This window comes from Cottoperca gobio, chromosome 3 (genome assembly GCF_900634415.1).
Source record: "Cottoperca gobio chromosome 3, fCotGob3.1, whole genome shotgun sequence".
NCBI lineage: Eukaryota > Metazoa > Chordata > Actinopteri > Perciformes > Bovichtidae > Cottoperca > Cottoperca gobio.
Genome location: NC_041357.1, coordinates 25,759,006 through 25,776,013, shown reverse-complemented (window position 1 = coordinate 25,776,013; position 17,008 = coordinate 25,759,006). Strand labels below are relative to the sequence as shown.

General features: G+C 40.5%; 2 protein-coding genes across 2 annotated transcripts; both read left to right on the top strand.

Annotated features, from left to right (window-relative positions):
- Positions 1-3,612: 3,612 nt before the first annotated feature.
- LOC115006403 (signal peptidase complex catalytic subunit SEC11A) lies at positions 3,613-8,791 on the top strand. Its single transcript, XM_029428627.1, has 6 exons — positions 3,613-3,832; positions 4,303-4,412; positions 6,096-6,245; positions 6,458-6,577; positions 7,972-8,029; positions 8,117-8,791. The coding sequence occupies exons 1-6, from the start codon at positions 3,782-3,784 to the stop codon at positions 8,165-8,167; spliced, it is 540 nt and encodes a 179-aa protein (XP_029284487.1). The 5' UTR covers positions 3,613-3,781; the 3' UTR covers positions 8,168-8,791.
- Positions 8,792-10,932: 2,141 nt separating this feature from the next.
- LOC115005394 (neuromedin-B-like) lies at positions 10,933-11,946 on the top strand. Its single transcript, XM_029427199.1, has 3 exons — positions 10,933-11,145; positions 11,379-11,566; positions 11,654-11,946. The coding sequence occupies exons 1-3, from the start codon at positions 10,980-10,982 to the stop codon at positions 11,705-11,707; spliced, it is 408 nt and encodes a 135-aa protein (XP_029283059.1). The 5' UTR covers positions 10,933-10,979; the 3' UTR covers positions 11,708-11,946.
- Positions 11,947-17,008: the final 5,062 nt, after the last annotated feature.

Genomic DNA, 17,008 nt, shown 5'->3' with positions numbered 1-17,008 from the left:
ACAAAAATAAAAGTATTAATAGATTATGTTGAGTGGCAAAAATGTGTAAAAATCGATATTATTTTGGAAATTAACTCTTTTCTTCTCATACCTCTCCACTTTGTAAGATCAGATCTCATCACATTGTCAGTCTATTAGAAAAATCACCATTTTTCTGAGAGGAATAATGTCAGACAATGAGGCATACCTTAATCTGAACGAGTTTCCTGCAAGGCGTTACAGAAATAATTATGAGAAAAGTGTGGAAATTACAGAGAAAAGATGCGCTGGCACAGCTCGTCCTGCCGCTCTGAGTAGCTCTGTCCGAATGCTATAAAGAGCACTGGATCGCTCGCATTAATCTCAGCATTAATACCCATGATAAGACGCAGCAAATGAGAGAATTGTTAGTCCCCAACTGTAGAGATTTTGTGTGTACATTTAGGCCCTAAGTAATTGCCATTTCATTTAATAGGACATAATGTTGAGTTAATGTGAAGACCTCCCACTCAGAGCCCTTTAACACATTAAACACATTTGTAGCCTTCAGTCTCACATTCAGGCTCATTGTGAAAATATGCGTCACACAAAAGATTTAATATATAATATCTTTATATTCAACCAGACTTTATTTGTGGAAGATCAGAGGCACAAGGAGGATGCTCAGTAAGATGTCATTATATCGACAAACAGAAACAGCGACAGGTGTGGTATCTACGAACTCCTCGCTCACAAGGCTGCCGGGGATTCTGACCTCACATTGTTGTGCCTGACTGACCTCAATTACCATCGGCAGGCCACGGTAGTTGTGACCATGTTGGCAGATTATATGAAAATGATCACACGTTCCTAAATGCCACAGACTAGTTGGCATTTGAAAAAAGTTTTATCTCCAGTGCACCAAAAGTCCCTGGTTGCCCATGGTCTCCGTGCCATCGCTAAGTTGACTGTCACTGCCGAGTTAATCAACATATCACCTCGAGCTTTTGCTGACCACAAAACAATGACACACTGATGCATATCTCACGCTCACAGGAACATAAAGGCTAAATCTGAATAAAATGGATGTTGTCTAAATTCTGTATATGCATGATGTAGTGCTGAGCAATCCACCTTCCACATACTACAGAGAAGGAGGAGTTGTGGATATGCTGCTAAATGAAATACAAATCTGCTCCATTATGTTTTGCATAAAGCTCACCAAAGCCACTTATTGTGACACATGGGTGTAAAGAGGTATCTGTAATATCTACAGCAAAGATACCTGGGAAATCACCTGATATTAATCCAGATGTAGAAGAGGTATTCATATTCAGGAGGAGGTATTGTGGACAACCTTTTAAACGGCTGGTTTTCAATATTGGATGTATTAACAATCAAAACATGACAGCAACGCTTCACAACGATCTCCCTCCCTGCTCAGAGGCGGTTGCAGAAAAAAACTGATAAAGGATATGCAGCAACCACATCCTCTGTATGAAGCATGGCAGATGTATCGCCAAGATGTTCACAGATCACAACAATCCGAGGGAGTAAACCCTTCATAAACCAACTGTGAAATCCAGTTTTGCATACGGCATTCACACGCTGCTTTGTTGATTTACGATATAGATTAAGCATATATGGAAGTGTGACTTCATACATAGTTACATAATGCTCTTTAAGGGATGTACTGTATAAAGGGAAAACAATCAACAAAGAAGAAAATATGTTGAATCCAAAGAGTATATGTAAGCTTTTCTTTTTTGCCTTTAGTGATATGATAATTTAAGATCAGGAAAGCAGGAGAGAGTTAGGTTGACATGCAGCAAAGGCCGTGTGTTGGAGTAAAAACCATGTGCCGCTGCAGGAAGGACTCATCCTTTGGTTACGGGCACCAGCTCTACCAGGAGCTACTGGAGCATCGCAAAGACTACATTTAGGTTTGAAACTGCCCGAGAGATGCATGAGCATTAATGAATAACTGAACTCTGCAGTGTGTGGGAACTTGACAGCTGCCATTGTTCCATAAGTGCACCTGGATATTCATGAAAGCTTTGTTAAAGAATGAGATGTAAAATGTTGCTGAAAAGCACAAAACTGTTATTTATCTTCCTTATTATTAATATCTGGATTTCTTTTTAGGATTTTCCTTTAACAATTATAAACAGACAGTATACATGTTTTTCTTCACATATAAGTTAACGGCTGAAAAAAGACAGAACTTCTTTATTTTAAATCCTTGGTTTTACAATTTATTATAAGTACATTTCCAAAACATATAGGCTCCGTCATAATGTGATGTCCCTGCAAACACACTCAGCACATTCAAAGAACATGTCGTGAAATGAAATTGACAACTCAGTATTAGTTATATATATATGCCAACATAACATCATGTTTTGAGTGTAACATATGTTACTAATATTCTCCAAAGGCTGAGTCAACAACTGAAATGGCAGCTGGGCTTCAGGTGTGTGGTCACTAATTATTGTAAACCCTTACTCAGTCAAACACACTTCCTCTAGGAAATTAGATTTGGTCCATGATAAAAGAAAGCAGTTAATAATTTGTGGTGATAGAAGCTTCTCACTTGTCCAGGTGTTGATATGGTGGAAAGTAAACTCACCTACATTCACTTTATGTTTTATTTGCAGGATAGAGTTTACCCACCTTTAAAGACGGCCATTAATATGTCATAAGTGATTGATTCAGAGTGATTGTTTTTTATTAGTGGTTGTTTGGTTTATGAGTCATAATAGTTATCACTGATTGTAAGCTTTACTTCATGTGAATCACAATAAAAAAGAAAAGGTACTCTGTTTGTATTGTGAATGTTTTAGCCAAAGCTTGACATCATTTCTTTAAGCTGAACTCAATATATATTTTTTTAAAACATGGCACAAATGACTATGTAAAGTCAGTAGACTGGTCCAAAACATTACCTGAAAAGCTATGATTTGGCTGTAAAACCTGCACACTTCTCCACACAGCTGTGAAATGTCAGTAAGGAGCTGGTCTCATGTCATCCTTTCTTGGAAAGAGTGGGGCTGTCGCAACCATCCCAGGTCTCCAAGTATCGACATGCAAACCACCTATACCTAACCCTATCATTAACCTGTTGTGTTTTCTATCCATACTGTTTTGGCATGGTCATGGACGGATTACTGAACAGGCCTACTTGGCACAGGAACTCCCCCAACAGGTTAGGGGTCATCTGCCTCTGCTTGAAGTCATTTCTATCATTTCTTGTTGTGCCACAAATAGACACAAAATGAACACAAAGAGACGCTAAACAACCACAAGGACACACAAAATAACCACAAAGAAATGCAAAAAGAAGGAAACAAACGTCTCTTTGAATCTGTGGCTCTGGGAGGGGTGGCCCATTCTCTCATAATCCGTCCATGGGCATTGTATGTATACATTTGCATTAGATTTTTATATTAGCACTATAACTTTGTACTGTTCCCACGTTGTACTGCAAAATGCTGCACAGCAATTTCCCTCGAGACAACTATCTTAACCATTAATATCCTTATTTTAATATAATATCGCCCCTTGGCTGTCTTTAAACTTCTGCAAAACACTGTTGAACAAACACAGATCCAGCCACAACACGTTTGTTTTCAGTGTCTGCTCCCTCTCGTATCCTAAACTGACACCTCAACACAGCGCGCGTACGGGGGCGGGACTTCCGGTTGCGCGCACCCGGAAGATTCGGATGCAAGTTTTCAGCGCTTGTCCGTGCATCCATATGCTCGTTACTTTAAACGTTTTAATGTGATTTAGGTGCTTTTTCTACCCAGTAGTATTTGCAAAAATGTTATCTTTAGACTTTCTCGACGATGTTCGTCGCATGAATAAGCGGCAGGTATGTACCGGAACATTAGTTTTCACTGATGTTACGACCGTGTCTTTGTATGGTGGAGACCTCTGAGCTAACGTTAACTAGCCGCCAACGGCTTTTAACGCTGTAGCCTGTCTGTCACTTGTTAGCAACATAGAAAGTAAACTGTTTTATGCGCGTGTGTATCCAACACAATGTCCCCTTTTATACTGCGGCATAAAATACACATTGTAACCTTGTTTACAGTCTTCCTGACTTCAGTGTAGCTAGCCAATTTCCTCATTTTACCTCACTATTCATGGCACTGTTAGCTAAAACCAGTGAATCACCACTGACTTCAGTGTTAGCGACCATATGGTGGAGAAACCCAAGAGTTAACAACTAAGTTGGTCTACTTGAAATGGTGTTATTTATAGTTAGGGTTACAGGCACACTTGTTTTTGAGAGGTTATTATTAGAAATGTAATTTTAATATGTTTTTGTTTTGTTTGCAGCTCTATTACCAGGTGCTGAACTTTGGTATGATAGTTTCCTCTGCGCTGATGATCTGGAAAGGACTGATGGTTGTCACCGGCAGTGAGAGTCCAATTGTTGTTGTTCTCAGGTAAATTAGTCATATGTGTTGGGATTTAGTATCCTGTTATGCTTTACTTTGGCATTACAAGCATCTGCTGATGAGTTAGTGTTGTGAGAATTTAAATAACTTCCAGGTTTGTGGGTTCAGCTTGGAAATATTTAAAACATGTGCACAGAATAAACAACAAGTTCAAACTGTTATTTATTTATTTTTAATAGGCAAGCCACATTTGTGCCTCAACAGTTGGTTAAATTTAGTTTTTGGGGGGGTTCACATTTTCTCACAGACCGCTGTAAATTATTATTTGGGATACACGAAGAGATTGAGGGCTTTGTTAGCACAGAAGCAGAACATTTAAAGTATTGTACCACGGCACATATTTATAAGTAGGGCTGTGTATTAGTCATAATTTGGTGATAAGATGCGTATCCTGATACACGGGTTATGATTCAATATATTGAGATTTTTCAAAATCTACTTTTAGGGAAAGTAAACGCACAGCAATATGCATAAAACCTGTATAAAGAAAAGTAAACGTTTGTGCCCTTACGTCTACTTCCTGTCTCCGTTTAAGTTGTTTCGTGGGAGTGGAAGAGTCGATGGCTGAAGATAGATTGCAACACTGCTCTTTATTCTAGCGGTCGGAGGTTTATACTCGACACAAAATGGACCACTGTCTGCCAAAAACACTTTGCATATAAACTATTAATTATAAATCGATGCTTTGTTTTTAAGAATTGACGCAGTATTACAAAGCTTAATAGCGCTATACTGTTCATTTGGGGAAGTTGCTCAGTCACTGCTTGGATCCTTTTTTTGTTTTCTTCCATGGATTAATTTTCACCAGGTTGTTACTTTTATAGCATCTTTAAGCAGTCACAGGGTAAACATCTCCCACACCCTGGGACTGAACTAAACGGAGTTAAAGTCGCCAACAATCTTGTTGTTGAGTTGTTTATGTCTCTGTTGCACAGAATTACAAAATTATTTTTATTCTGAAAGATCTGGGTCACACAAACATCCCCATGTGGAAAAGTAAACTCGACTTTCTGTCCAAAGTTCATTTGTTCATCTCCAGTTTTACCTCGCCAGCATTTAAGTCAACACGCTGCAAGTAAACTGGGACAATTCTTCACTAAGAACAAAGAATACCTTAACGTACCTTAACCCAAACCTAGAAATAATATTGAATACCGTTTCACCATTATCCTGTATGTGTATGAAAGTAGGATCCTTCTGCTCGTATTCAATCGCTTTCTGATTCTGTGAAAGTGTGTGTAAAGTAATGTGTTAAGCTGTGTGTTGATTAGTCCTCTCATGCATGCCTGGTGCTAGTTACACGTAATCTGTTGTGAATGGTAACAACGTACGCAGTTGATCAGCTGCTGACCTGTTGCTGACCTGTTGATCATACCAGTTCAACCTCTGATTGGTCGGGATGTCCTGATGCAGTTGGCTTTTTAGTCCTAACCTGCGTCATGTAATGTTGAGCAGTCATGTGGAAAGTTATTCTTAATACCTCTTTGTGACTCTGTTGTTTTCCAAATGAAAAACAAATCCACATTGTAAACATTTAGTTGTTTTTGAACTCTTAAAAGACACGACTCGCTGCCACTAGCTGTGGATAATGTATGTATGATATTTATCAAGAGTGAAAATCATATATTTAAATGGTAACTGACTGTGATGTGCGTCTACCATTCATTTCAGTGGGAGTATGGAGCCAGCGTTCCATAGAGGAGACCTGCTGTTTCTGACCAACCGGGTAGAGGATCCCATCAGAGTCGGAGAGATTGTCGTCTTCAGGATAGAAGGCAGAGAGATCCCAATAGTACACAGAGTTCTAAAGATCCATGAAAAGTATGAATACACATTTTTATTAGTGCTGTCCATGAATAAGTTGTACTTTCAGTATCACTGAGTCCCATGTCTGTGTATCAAACCTGAACATGCCATTCATAGTATTGCAAAGAAAATGCTCTGTGATATTTCACCCTCATCCAGACACAGATGTGTCGTGAAAGACTCGGTGGACGTTGTGATCTAAACTCACGCTGTTACTTTGTCCACAGGGAAAATGGAGACATTAAGTTCTTGACCAAAGGGGACAACAACGCAGTGGATGACAGAGGACTGTACAAGCAGGGCCAACACTGGCTGGAGAAAAAAGATGTGGTGGGACGAGCTCGAGGGTAAGCACTTTGGATACTATTCATAACAATACAGATATCTAGACAACATAATAGGGCGGATAGCTTCACCTATTCTGCTCTACAGGAGAGGCCACAAGTCTCAGTGAGATGGTTTTAGTCCAGCAGGGAAATACTTATTCAATTGAATAGTCTTTATTGACGAGATACATTAATATGTTCTGCCTATTCTTTAGGGCGCAATAAAAGCAACACTTGTACAATGTAATGGAGTCGAGCCCTTTTTGTCTTTGGTTGGTTACAAACTGAGCAGAAGGTCATATGCAAAGTAGCAATTTCACATTTTTGCTGTTTTTAGATTCGGGGATTAGGGTTGTTCTATTATCTTTGCCAGTTAATTTATATTGAAGAAGGTAGGACTTAGACAATTCGTTCTCTTCATCGGCCCACATGTACGAGAGGGATGGTGCTGTCACGATTACAAAGATGGATAATTAACTGCTGGGAGGGCTAACGTAGTGAAGTCTGTCGGTCTGAAACTCCATAACTACAATCTGGTTGTTATTGTACCGACAAAAAACACCCACCTTTACCTTTTTACCAGATGTGGTCTGCATGATTTAATATCGTGGAAAGACTGGACAATAGATCTCCCTACTCACCCTGATGCAAACAAAACTGATAACAAGCAGGCACGCATGAAATATTAATTGCACCTCCACACACAGTTACTATCAGTGACTGAGCGATAGGCACATTAAATGCATCCCTTGCTCCTCCAGGTAGGATGGGCAGTGAACACTTAAATGTATGTTTGAGCAGATGTTTAATACAGAATAGGGCTGTCACGATCATGACCTCTTTAGTTGACTGTACTAGAAATGTTTGCAGTTTAATTGTCCTTTTTTCTGTTCATGTTACGCCACAGAGCAGTGCTGTTGTGTTGTGTTCAATGACTGCTCATTGAAGTGATGCAAAAGAGTGTGAATGATCTTCGGTGTTTCACCCCCTTTGCTACACACACATTTATTTTAAAATAGCTTAAACTGTTGTGTAGGCCGGCCGCATCTTAGGAGAAAGTGGTTCGAGACAGTGAATGGAGGCTTGATTTTATTTTCAGAAGTTAATATACAACAGGGATTAACCGTTCCTGCTTCCACACCGCACACGGGAGGCCAAGGAGAGACTGCCTTCAGCGCCGAACTTTACTTTGCTCTGCAGGAGCTGCAGTGTTTATTCAGAGTCAAACTGAAACCTAAAGGAGCTCATCCACCATCACTCTGTATGCAATGAGCTGTTCTTTAAATGACTCCACACTACTCGTATAGCGCCATGTGTCCATCCAAACATTTGTATGTGAATTATTTAATAGGAAAAGCTGGAAGGAAGCAACAACTGACATATTATGCATTAATAAAATGTCTTGTCATCTCCAGGTTTGTGCCATACATTGGAATTGTCACCATTCTCATGAACGATTACCCCAAGTTCAAAGTAAGTTGGTCGACCTCAATGCAACATGCCCAGTTGACACTTTATGTGTTCAGCATGAGCCTCTAATGTGTTAAATGTCTCCTGCAGTATGCTGTTCTCTTCCTGCTGGGTCTCTTCGTGTTGGTCCATCGGGAGTGAGTTTACCCCAAACGTCAGGACTCGCGAAGGATAAACTACGTCCAGGAAACCTCAGTCATGCCTTTCAAAACAGAATTAAGTTAGATTTTGTCAAAACCCAACTGGCTTTTTTGTACCATTTGTTTGAACATTTTGTAGAAATGTGGATAGGGTGTTTACATTTGAAAAATCCAAGCTTTAAAAATATTTTTGTGAGGGACTCGACTAGATTTAGTTTGAAATCGATCTTTATTTGTAATCCTCAGAATGTGAAACGGCATTCATCAAGATAAATTACGTCTTGTTTATTTCCTGTTCAATCATTGTCTTAAAAAAAAAAAAAAAAAGATGTGTGAAGTATTTTATGACTGAATATGAATGATATTAAATATGAAATCTGGTTACCATCCACTATGGGTTATTTGAGCTCTTGGTCTAATTTCTTGCAATGCTGATCTATAACTGTCGAGGACCTGTCACAAGTTTATTCTGCCTATACACCGGGGTTCCCATGGTCATGATCAAATGAGAGAAACTTCTCCAGGCCTGGAAATGTTTTGGAATCAACAGAATGTTTTGAAAATATATTATTTTGACTATTGTTTGAAAAATGTTAATAAAAATCCCCAAACATGCCTAACGTTACGCAAGATATGTTCTTTGTGTGACCTTTGAAACGTAACTAGTATCACATGATGCACGTTGGCGTGTGCAGCTAGTTAAAGTGTTAGCCCCTCTGTAGTGTGCCCTATAACCGCTCTATAGTTCCTTACATTAAACTACTTAGAGTCATGGAAATGGGGGAAAATAAGTGTTCATTGGTAAAAACAAATGTGTGGGACCTCTAATATACAGAATCAAATTAATTCACAAAAAACTAGGCATGTCTTGTGTCCAGTATTTGTTTTAGGGAGTAAAAAGGAATATCTCTTCTGGAAATCTTTTTGAAAGAAAAGCTTTACTGTAAAATGTTGAGCAATGCATTCTCTTACAGAGAGCGGCACTTAACCCTGAGTTGCTCCAGGGAGACTGTCCCTGTACTTTAGTTAAGTAAGTCGCTCTGGATAAAAGCTGTAAATGACCTGTAATAATAATTTTTCATTCATAAATCCAAATATTCTATGAAACCACTAACATCCTCTCTGAGTTTCCTGCTCACACGTGTTCTTGTTCATGAAATGGTGGTTGTTTGATAACTTAGTGTAGAGGTCACTGATGTGGGCCTCATGCACCGCCTCTCTTTAAGTGAGCTGAGCTCTTCATTAGTGCAGATGTGCTTTGAGTATTAACCTTGTTGCTGTTCTATTTGTTTATACAATGTGAGCACACTTGCAGTGTACATTGTTATCAGGGAGAATTCAGCTGAGGCTTTCCAACACAGTAATGTAATCATACAGTATACTGGTTCATTATAATGTGGATCTACTTGAAACTCTATCAGGATACTTTGGCTGCCGTCTTCACTCCACCTCAAAGACCTCCATCGTGTTGCCTGTTCGGTGGGGCTTTTTATTTATTTTTATTGCTGTTATATGCAGTTCGTCATATAAATGCTTCAGGTTTCACAAATGGGCACGAGAAAGCACATGTGGATTAGGAAATGATCAGTTAAAGCAGTCTCTAGATACACTTTGGATAGTTGTTCTGTGTCCGTTGTGGAATGAGAACGAGCTTTTCACGCTGTCAACTTTCCATTTTTTTTGTGAGTGAACAAAACAACACCAAGTTACTGTAGAACATAATTATATCCCTTGATCTATGAATCAATTGTTTTAAGCCTGAGATGCAAATATCAATCACGTCTTTGAACGGAGATGCGGTGCTGCATAAAACCACAGCTGTCTCAGTTCATCTGGTCTGAGAGAGTGACGGTCCGACGGTCTTCTAATTAAACTGACCTTCAGCTGTGCAGAATATCTAAAATCACAAGTATGTGTGAATGCCAAAGGTTATGAAAAGAGCAAGATGCAAACTGCAGCCCTTACACTTAACTTGCAACTTCAGCACCCCGAAGTGACAAAAAGGCTGTCTGTCTTATCAGCTCTAAATTAGCTGCGAGAATCAGCAGGTTTTCCTTTCCTCGGAGGACTGATGGTGATCACAGCAGCATGCTGCAACTGGCCAAATGTCATGTTGCTCATTGTTAGGGGCCAGGCCCTGAGAGCAGGAGGGGGTTTGAGGGACCTGGACAGGAAATTACTATATGTGTTGCTAGAAGGAAGCATTAGTTGTCACCTCTGATATGTCTCCACAATTTACACAATCAGTGCACAACCAGTGTGTATGAAGCTTTTATTAATGGTTGCAATCTACTGTATGTTGTGACATCATTTTCATTGGTTTAATATGAATTATAGGAGCATGAAGAATCTATTTGAGGAGATTTTCCTCAAAGAATTATAAATATAGTGAAGCTATATCCCCAAAAACGTCTGAAAACTATTCCATGCTTTAACAAGAAAAAGTCCAATCAAACCTTAATTAATTAAACCCCACTGGACATGTGTGCACTGATGTGTTGCTGGTCGTGTAATTGGATGAATGAGAATACTGTTTTTCAGCAAAGATTCGCATCTGCCCTGTGTTAAAGATAAATCGTGTGGTGCGTAAAATACGCACAGCCAGAGGCGCGGTTCAACGAAATCCTGACAATGACTCGGTTGAATACATTTCGATTTATGCAGCTGGCTGAATGAAAAGTACACGCAACATAAACAGAGCCCACCCCGCGCAGGAGAGCCTATAAAAGGAGGATGAGTCTGAGCAATCCACAACCAACAGGACACATTTGGAAATTTGCGCCTTGGAGGACAGTTTGAAACTCTGCGCTAAAATGAGAGGGTTTACGCTGAATAATTTTTGCCAGTGTGGCTTATTTGCTTATCTTGTCTTCTTTTCTTTCATGTCTTTCACCGCCGCAGTCAGTTTCGACCTGACTGAGTTTAGGAATAAAGTTGCCAAAATCAAAGTGAATCCAAGAGGCAATCTTTGGGCTACAGGTAAGAATCTGATCCAACAGCTTCGACCAGCCGATCATGTTTGCATCGTATAGAATCGAATGACTCTAATGTAATATATTGTGCTTATATAATAGCCTACATTTATTTTTTCATGATCACATGTTCTGCCTCTAACAATGTTGATTTTCTCATGTCCCTCAAAGGATTTTCTCTTCTCCTGGTCTCACTTAGTTTAAGTCTATATTAAAAAGCGTTGTTTTTGATTATTGCAGGACATTTCATGGGCAAGAAGAGCGTGATGGATACTCCCCTGCTGCCTTCAGCTGAGAGGCAGAGTGTGGATGCGCTGGAAGTCACCCTGCCTGCAGAGCAGAGAGCTCTCGTGGAGCTTTTCCATGAGTTCCTGCGGGTGGCGTTGCAAGCGCAGGTGGATACACAAGAGAGCCGCACGAAAGATCAGGTGAGCACCTCTGATGTTAAAATGACTCTTTATGCGCAAAAAAAGAGACTGAAATTCTGAACTTGATGTTATGGTTCTCCGTTTCAGGAGGAGGACATGTTGGTGAAGATTTTAGAAAACTACATCCAAAGCAGAAAGTGATACAGAAGGATGTCTGGCACGCATGGATCCGAGGTCACCTGACCTCATGGGTTAAAATAAATACATCAGATACAGTCTACAGTCTCCTGCTCATCATGATTGTAATTTACTGTAACTGTCATACTGTTCATGTGCCCTTTGCAATGCACGTAAAGGTGTTTTAAATTTATGTTGATGATGATATTTCACATTGTCTTGTCCTTTAAAGTTATTTATATTAAATAAAATAATTATTTGCACTGCTGTGAGTTTGATCTTCAGCAGATAGATTATGAACAATGGATGGATCACGTCTGTCAGCACACAGAAGACCTTCATTATGGTCATCACTGGTTTTCTTCTATTTGTTTCTGAAACATCCGTGAGAGAATACAAAAAAGAGATTATTGAACGTGTCACTAAACGCCTCTGTAGTGAGAAAATTATGATTTATTGAGGCCTCGACAACCACATTAGTGAGCATGGCTGCAGGTTCTGAAATAAAACAGAGAACAGTGCCTGTAAGCATCGCTCGGCTTATATGTCTTGGCTTTACAGCATGAAAACTTTGTGTTTTCCTGCAGGGGTCTGGTACATGTGACCTTCACAGACTTTATTTATAGGCCCAACGCTAACAACTCATTGTTCAGCGATTCTTAAAGGCATTTCCAAAATAACACTTACATAAATACAACATGTAGGCAGCTTATATAAATCACATTTTCTACTTTCCTGAATACATGAAATCGATTATTATCTTGTGTACTTTCCCCGTCCTTTGCATAAAGGGATGATCTGTTCTCTCGATCAATAGTGGTGAGATGACATGCCTTGGGCTAATTCATTGTAGATAACGGGTGTAGGCTATTTTAATATCTCTCCCACAATGCCTGGTCTGTTGCTTAACATCAGGTTTGAGGTGAGGAGGATGCTCTGTGTTCAGAGTGGTGGGAGGACCCATACACTGTAATCCACTACTCAGGTGAGAGAGTAGAGAGTTGTGTAGGCTCCATTTCTGGCTAACTCTCGATTTTGGCCCAATAAGAGACTCAGAATATAGAAACGACTTTAGTTTTGCCAGGTGGTAATCCTATCTTCATGAAGGTTAAACTGTTAGGAGGTGTTGATTCAACTTTACTCTCCTCTTGGAGGATGCAGCTTGTGGTGCAGCACTGTACTGCGTTATACTGCGAGGCGTTTCTAATAATTAGTTTTCCCTTATTGTTATAAATCAGATCATTTAAATTAATACATTCATTTTAGTTAGGTGTAGGTATTTTGGTGTATGCTCTCAAATATGCACCACATAAAAAGTCTAATTTAGGTCTAATTTAACAAGTCTGGGTGCAGACATAATCGTTTTTTTCTTCATAAATACACATCTTAAGTTTCCATTATGTAGCCAAACAAGTCTGGAAGTTCTGTAACTCTCAGGTGCAGAACATTGTACACACATAGGTTAGTAGGCTAGGAAATTGGGTTCAATTTGGATGAGTACATCCCCAAAGAAAAACATTAAAACTTGCATTCAGAGCTTTGATGATTTATTCTTCAGTGTTCCTTTTGGTTCAAATATTCTTATTGGGGTAAAGATGTGCACACGCTGCCTCGGTCTCTGCGGTTAAAACTCTTTTTAAGAGCTAATATTCTGAACATTGTATTGTGAGACTGACGTAGCTTTTTGTTATTTACTGATAGCACATAATACACAAGATGTGTGAGTACGTATTTGAAAACTGAACAAAAAAATCATATTCACATTGTCGTGTCTTTTATTAATTAACTTGAAATGTCAGGCATCTGCATGTTAATCTGTTGCGGTGCAGCGCAATGTGTTGACACAATAATGATTCACTGTGTGTGTGTGTGTGTGTGTGTGTGTGTGTGTGTGTGTGTGTGTGTGTGTGTGTGTGTGTGTGTGTGTGTGAATATAACTGTCCTCTCATGACTTGAAGATCCAAACATGTTGCAGAGCGTTCACTGTTGAGGAGGGTGAAGTCTCCACACAGTTTGAGTGCATCACAGATTCATGTTAGCGTCTCTCTCTCTGTGTTTACTTTGAATTTGCTCCATTGCACAGATAAAAGCTTTGTTCTATTGTATGCTCAGATTTATCCAGTAATCCCCGACCTTCACCAGCTACATGTCTCTAAATTCACAGGCTTTATGCTTGCCAAAGGTAAAAGACAAATTCAAATTCAAATTCCAGGAAAAGAAAATGTTGTTCATCCACAGATATCCATCCATCCATCCATCGTCTACCGCTTATCCGGGATCGGGTCGCGGGGGCAGCAGCTCCAGTAAGGAACCCAAACTTCCCTTCTCCGGGCCACATCCTCCAGCTCCGACTGGGGGATCCCGAGGCGTTCCCAGGCCAGTGAGGAGATATAATCTCTCCACCGAGTCCTGGGTCTTCCCCGGGGTCTCCTCCCAGCTGGACGTGCCTGGAACACCTCCCTAGGGAGGCGCCCACGTGGCATCCTTACTAGATGCCCGAACCACCTCAACTGGCTCCTTTCAACGTAAAGGAGCAGCGGCTCTACTCCGAGTCTCTCACGGATGGCTGAGCTTCTCACCCTATCTCTAAGGGAGACGCCAGGCACCCGTCTGAGAAAACCCATTTCGGCCGCTTGTACCCGTGATCTCGTTCTTTCGGTCATGACCCAGCCTTCATGACCATAGGTGAGGGTAGGAACGAAGATCGACCGGTAGATCGAGAGCTTTGCCTTCTGGCTCAGCTCTCTTTTCGTCAAAACGGTGCGGTAAAGTGACTGTAATACCGCCCCCGCTGCTCCGATTCTCCGGCCAATCTCTCGCTCCATTGTCCCCTCACTCGCGAACAAGATCCCGAGGTACTTGAACTCCTTCACTTGGGGTAAGGGCTCATTCCTTACCCGGAGTAGGCAATCCACCGGTTTCCTGCTGAGAGCCATGGCCTCAGATTTTGAGGTGCTGATCCTCATCCCAACCGCTGCACACTCGGCTGCGAACCGATCCAGTGACTGTTGAAGGTCACAGACCGATAAGGACCACATCATCTGTAAAGAGCAGCGATGAGATCCTCAGGTCACCGAACTGCAACCCCTCTCCTCCACGACTACGCCTCGATATCCTGTCCATGAAAATCACAAACAGGATTGGTGATAAAGCGCAGCCCTGGCGGAGGCCAACATTCACGGGAAACGAGTCCGACTTACTGCCGAGTATCCGGACACAACTCTCACTTTGGGCGTACAGGGATTGGATGGCCCTCAAAAGTGACCCCCTCACCCCATACTCCCGCAGCACCTCCCACAGTATCACCCGGGGGACCCGGTCATACGCCTTCTCCAGATCCACAAAACACATGTAGACCGGATGGGCGTACTCCCAGGCCCCCTCCAGGATCCTTGCAAGAGTAAAGAGTTGGTCTGTTGTTCCACGACCAGGACGGAATCTGCATTGTTCCGTGATACCCCTGTAGTTGGCACACACTCTCTGGTCCCCCTTTTTAAATAGGGGAACCACCACCCCGGTCTGCCACCCCCTAGGCACTGTCCCAGACTTCCACGCAATGTTCCATCCATCTATCTATCTATCTATCTATCTATCTATCTATCTATCTATCTATCTATCTATCTATCTATCTATCTATCTATCTGTCTGTCTGTCTGTCTGTCTGTCTGTCTGTCTGTCTGTCTGTCTGTCTGTCTGTCTGTCTGTCTGTCTGTCTGTCTGTCTGTCTGTCTGTCTGTCTGTCTGTCTGTCTGTCTGTCTGTCTGTCTGTCTGTCTGTCTATCTATCTATCTATCTATCTATCTATCTATCTATCTATCTATCTATCTATCTATCTGTCTGTCTGTCTGTCTGTCTGTCTGTCTGTCTGTCTGTCTGTCTGTCTGTCTGTCTGTCTGTCTGTCTGTCTGTCTGTCTGTCTGTCTGTCTATCTATCTATCTATCTATCTATCTATCTATCTATCTATCTATCTATCTATCTATCTTATCTGTCTGTCTGTCTGTCTGTCTGTCTGTCTGTCTGTCTGTCTGTCTATCTATCTATCTATCTATCTATCTATCTATCTATCTATTTATCTATCTATCTATCTATCTATCTATCTATCTATCTATCTATCTATCTATCTATCTATCTATCTATCTATCTATCTATCTATCTATCTATCTATCTATCTATCTATCTATCTATCTATCTATCTATCTATCTATCTATCTATCTATCTATCTATCTATCTATCTATCTATCTATCTAGCCACCACATACATTGGCCAGCTTATATATTTCCTCATCATGAATGGGTTAAATGGGAATTTTTGTACTGATATTTATATTTTATTTGAATAGAGAGACAAATATTGGCCATCTGGCTTTTATTTTTAATAGCTGCGATGTCATCTAAATCATGGCCTGTTGTCCTAAACTGCTGCTGTGTGACACATTTACTACAGTAAGAGATCAGTAAACAGTAAACAGCCGCATGATTTACAACGATTTGTTTCTATGAGGCTTTCTTGGACAGTTTCATCTTTTACCTAATTAAAGATTTACTTGTAAATGTGTTTCATATGTCATGTGAGGGCATTTTAATTAGAACAAACATAACAGACAAACATCCCTGTTCATAGTGTACGGTGCGAAAGTCTCTAACATTCAAAGGCTCGGTACAAACTTGAAAGGTAATGCGTTGCAAACACCCAAAGTCATATTCATATGTCTTTATGTCCTGTCTTTGTTTCCCTGCACATCTACTTGTTTCTTTGTTTTCTTTGTTTTAATAATGACTCAATTTCTAGCCAACAGGTGAACCTGATGCATAATTCACACTGTGGATGTATGTTGTGTCAACAGTTGTAGCCTCGGCTTCTCCTTGAATTTGTAAGCGCTCGGTTTTAACACCAAAAGCTGACAGTGACAAATGTTTTACGCCTCAACTCAATAAAACCAAGGCTTTGGGCACCAGTCCAAGTCATTATTGATTGACTGCCCCAAAGGTACTAATGTTCAATAGAGTAATCTATCTTGCCCTCATAGGAGATTCAAAGGTCTCACATAGTTAAGTAAAGAAAGCAGGAGACTGAACATCTGAAACATTTATGTAGTCATCGTAATGTTATCATATGCTCGATGGTCTTCCTCTCACATATCTTAGAACAGTGTAAAACTAGCGATGCTACACTGCCACCCTCTGGCAGATACAATCACACTACACATGAGCACATCTCTATGCTGATGCTGCCTGTCAGTGTTTTTTAATATGCATACAGTGTCTGACTGTACATTGAACCAGCATCAGTACAAGCTGCAGCAACATCTGTCTGGATAAAGTA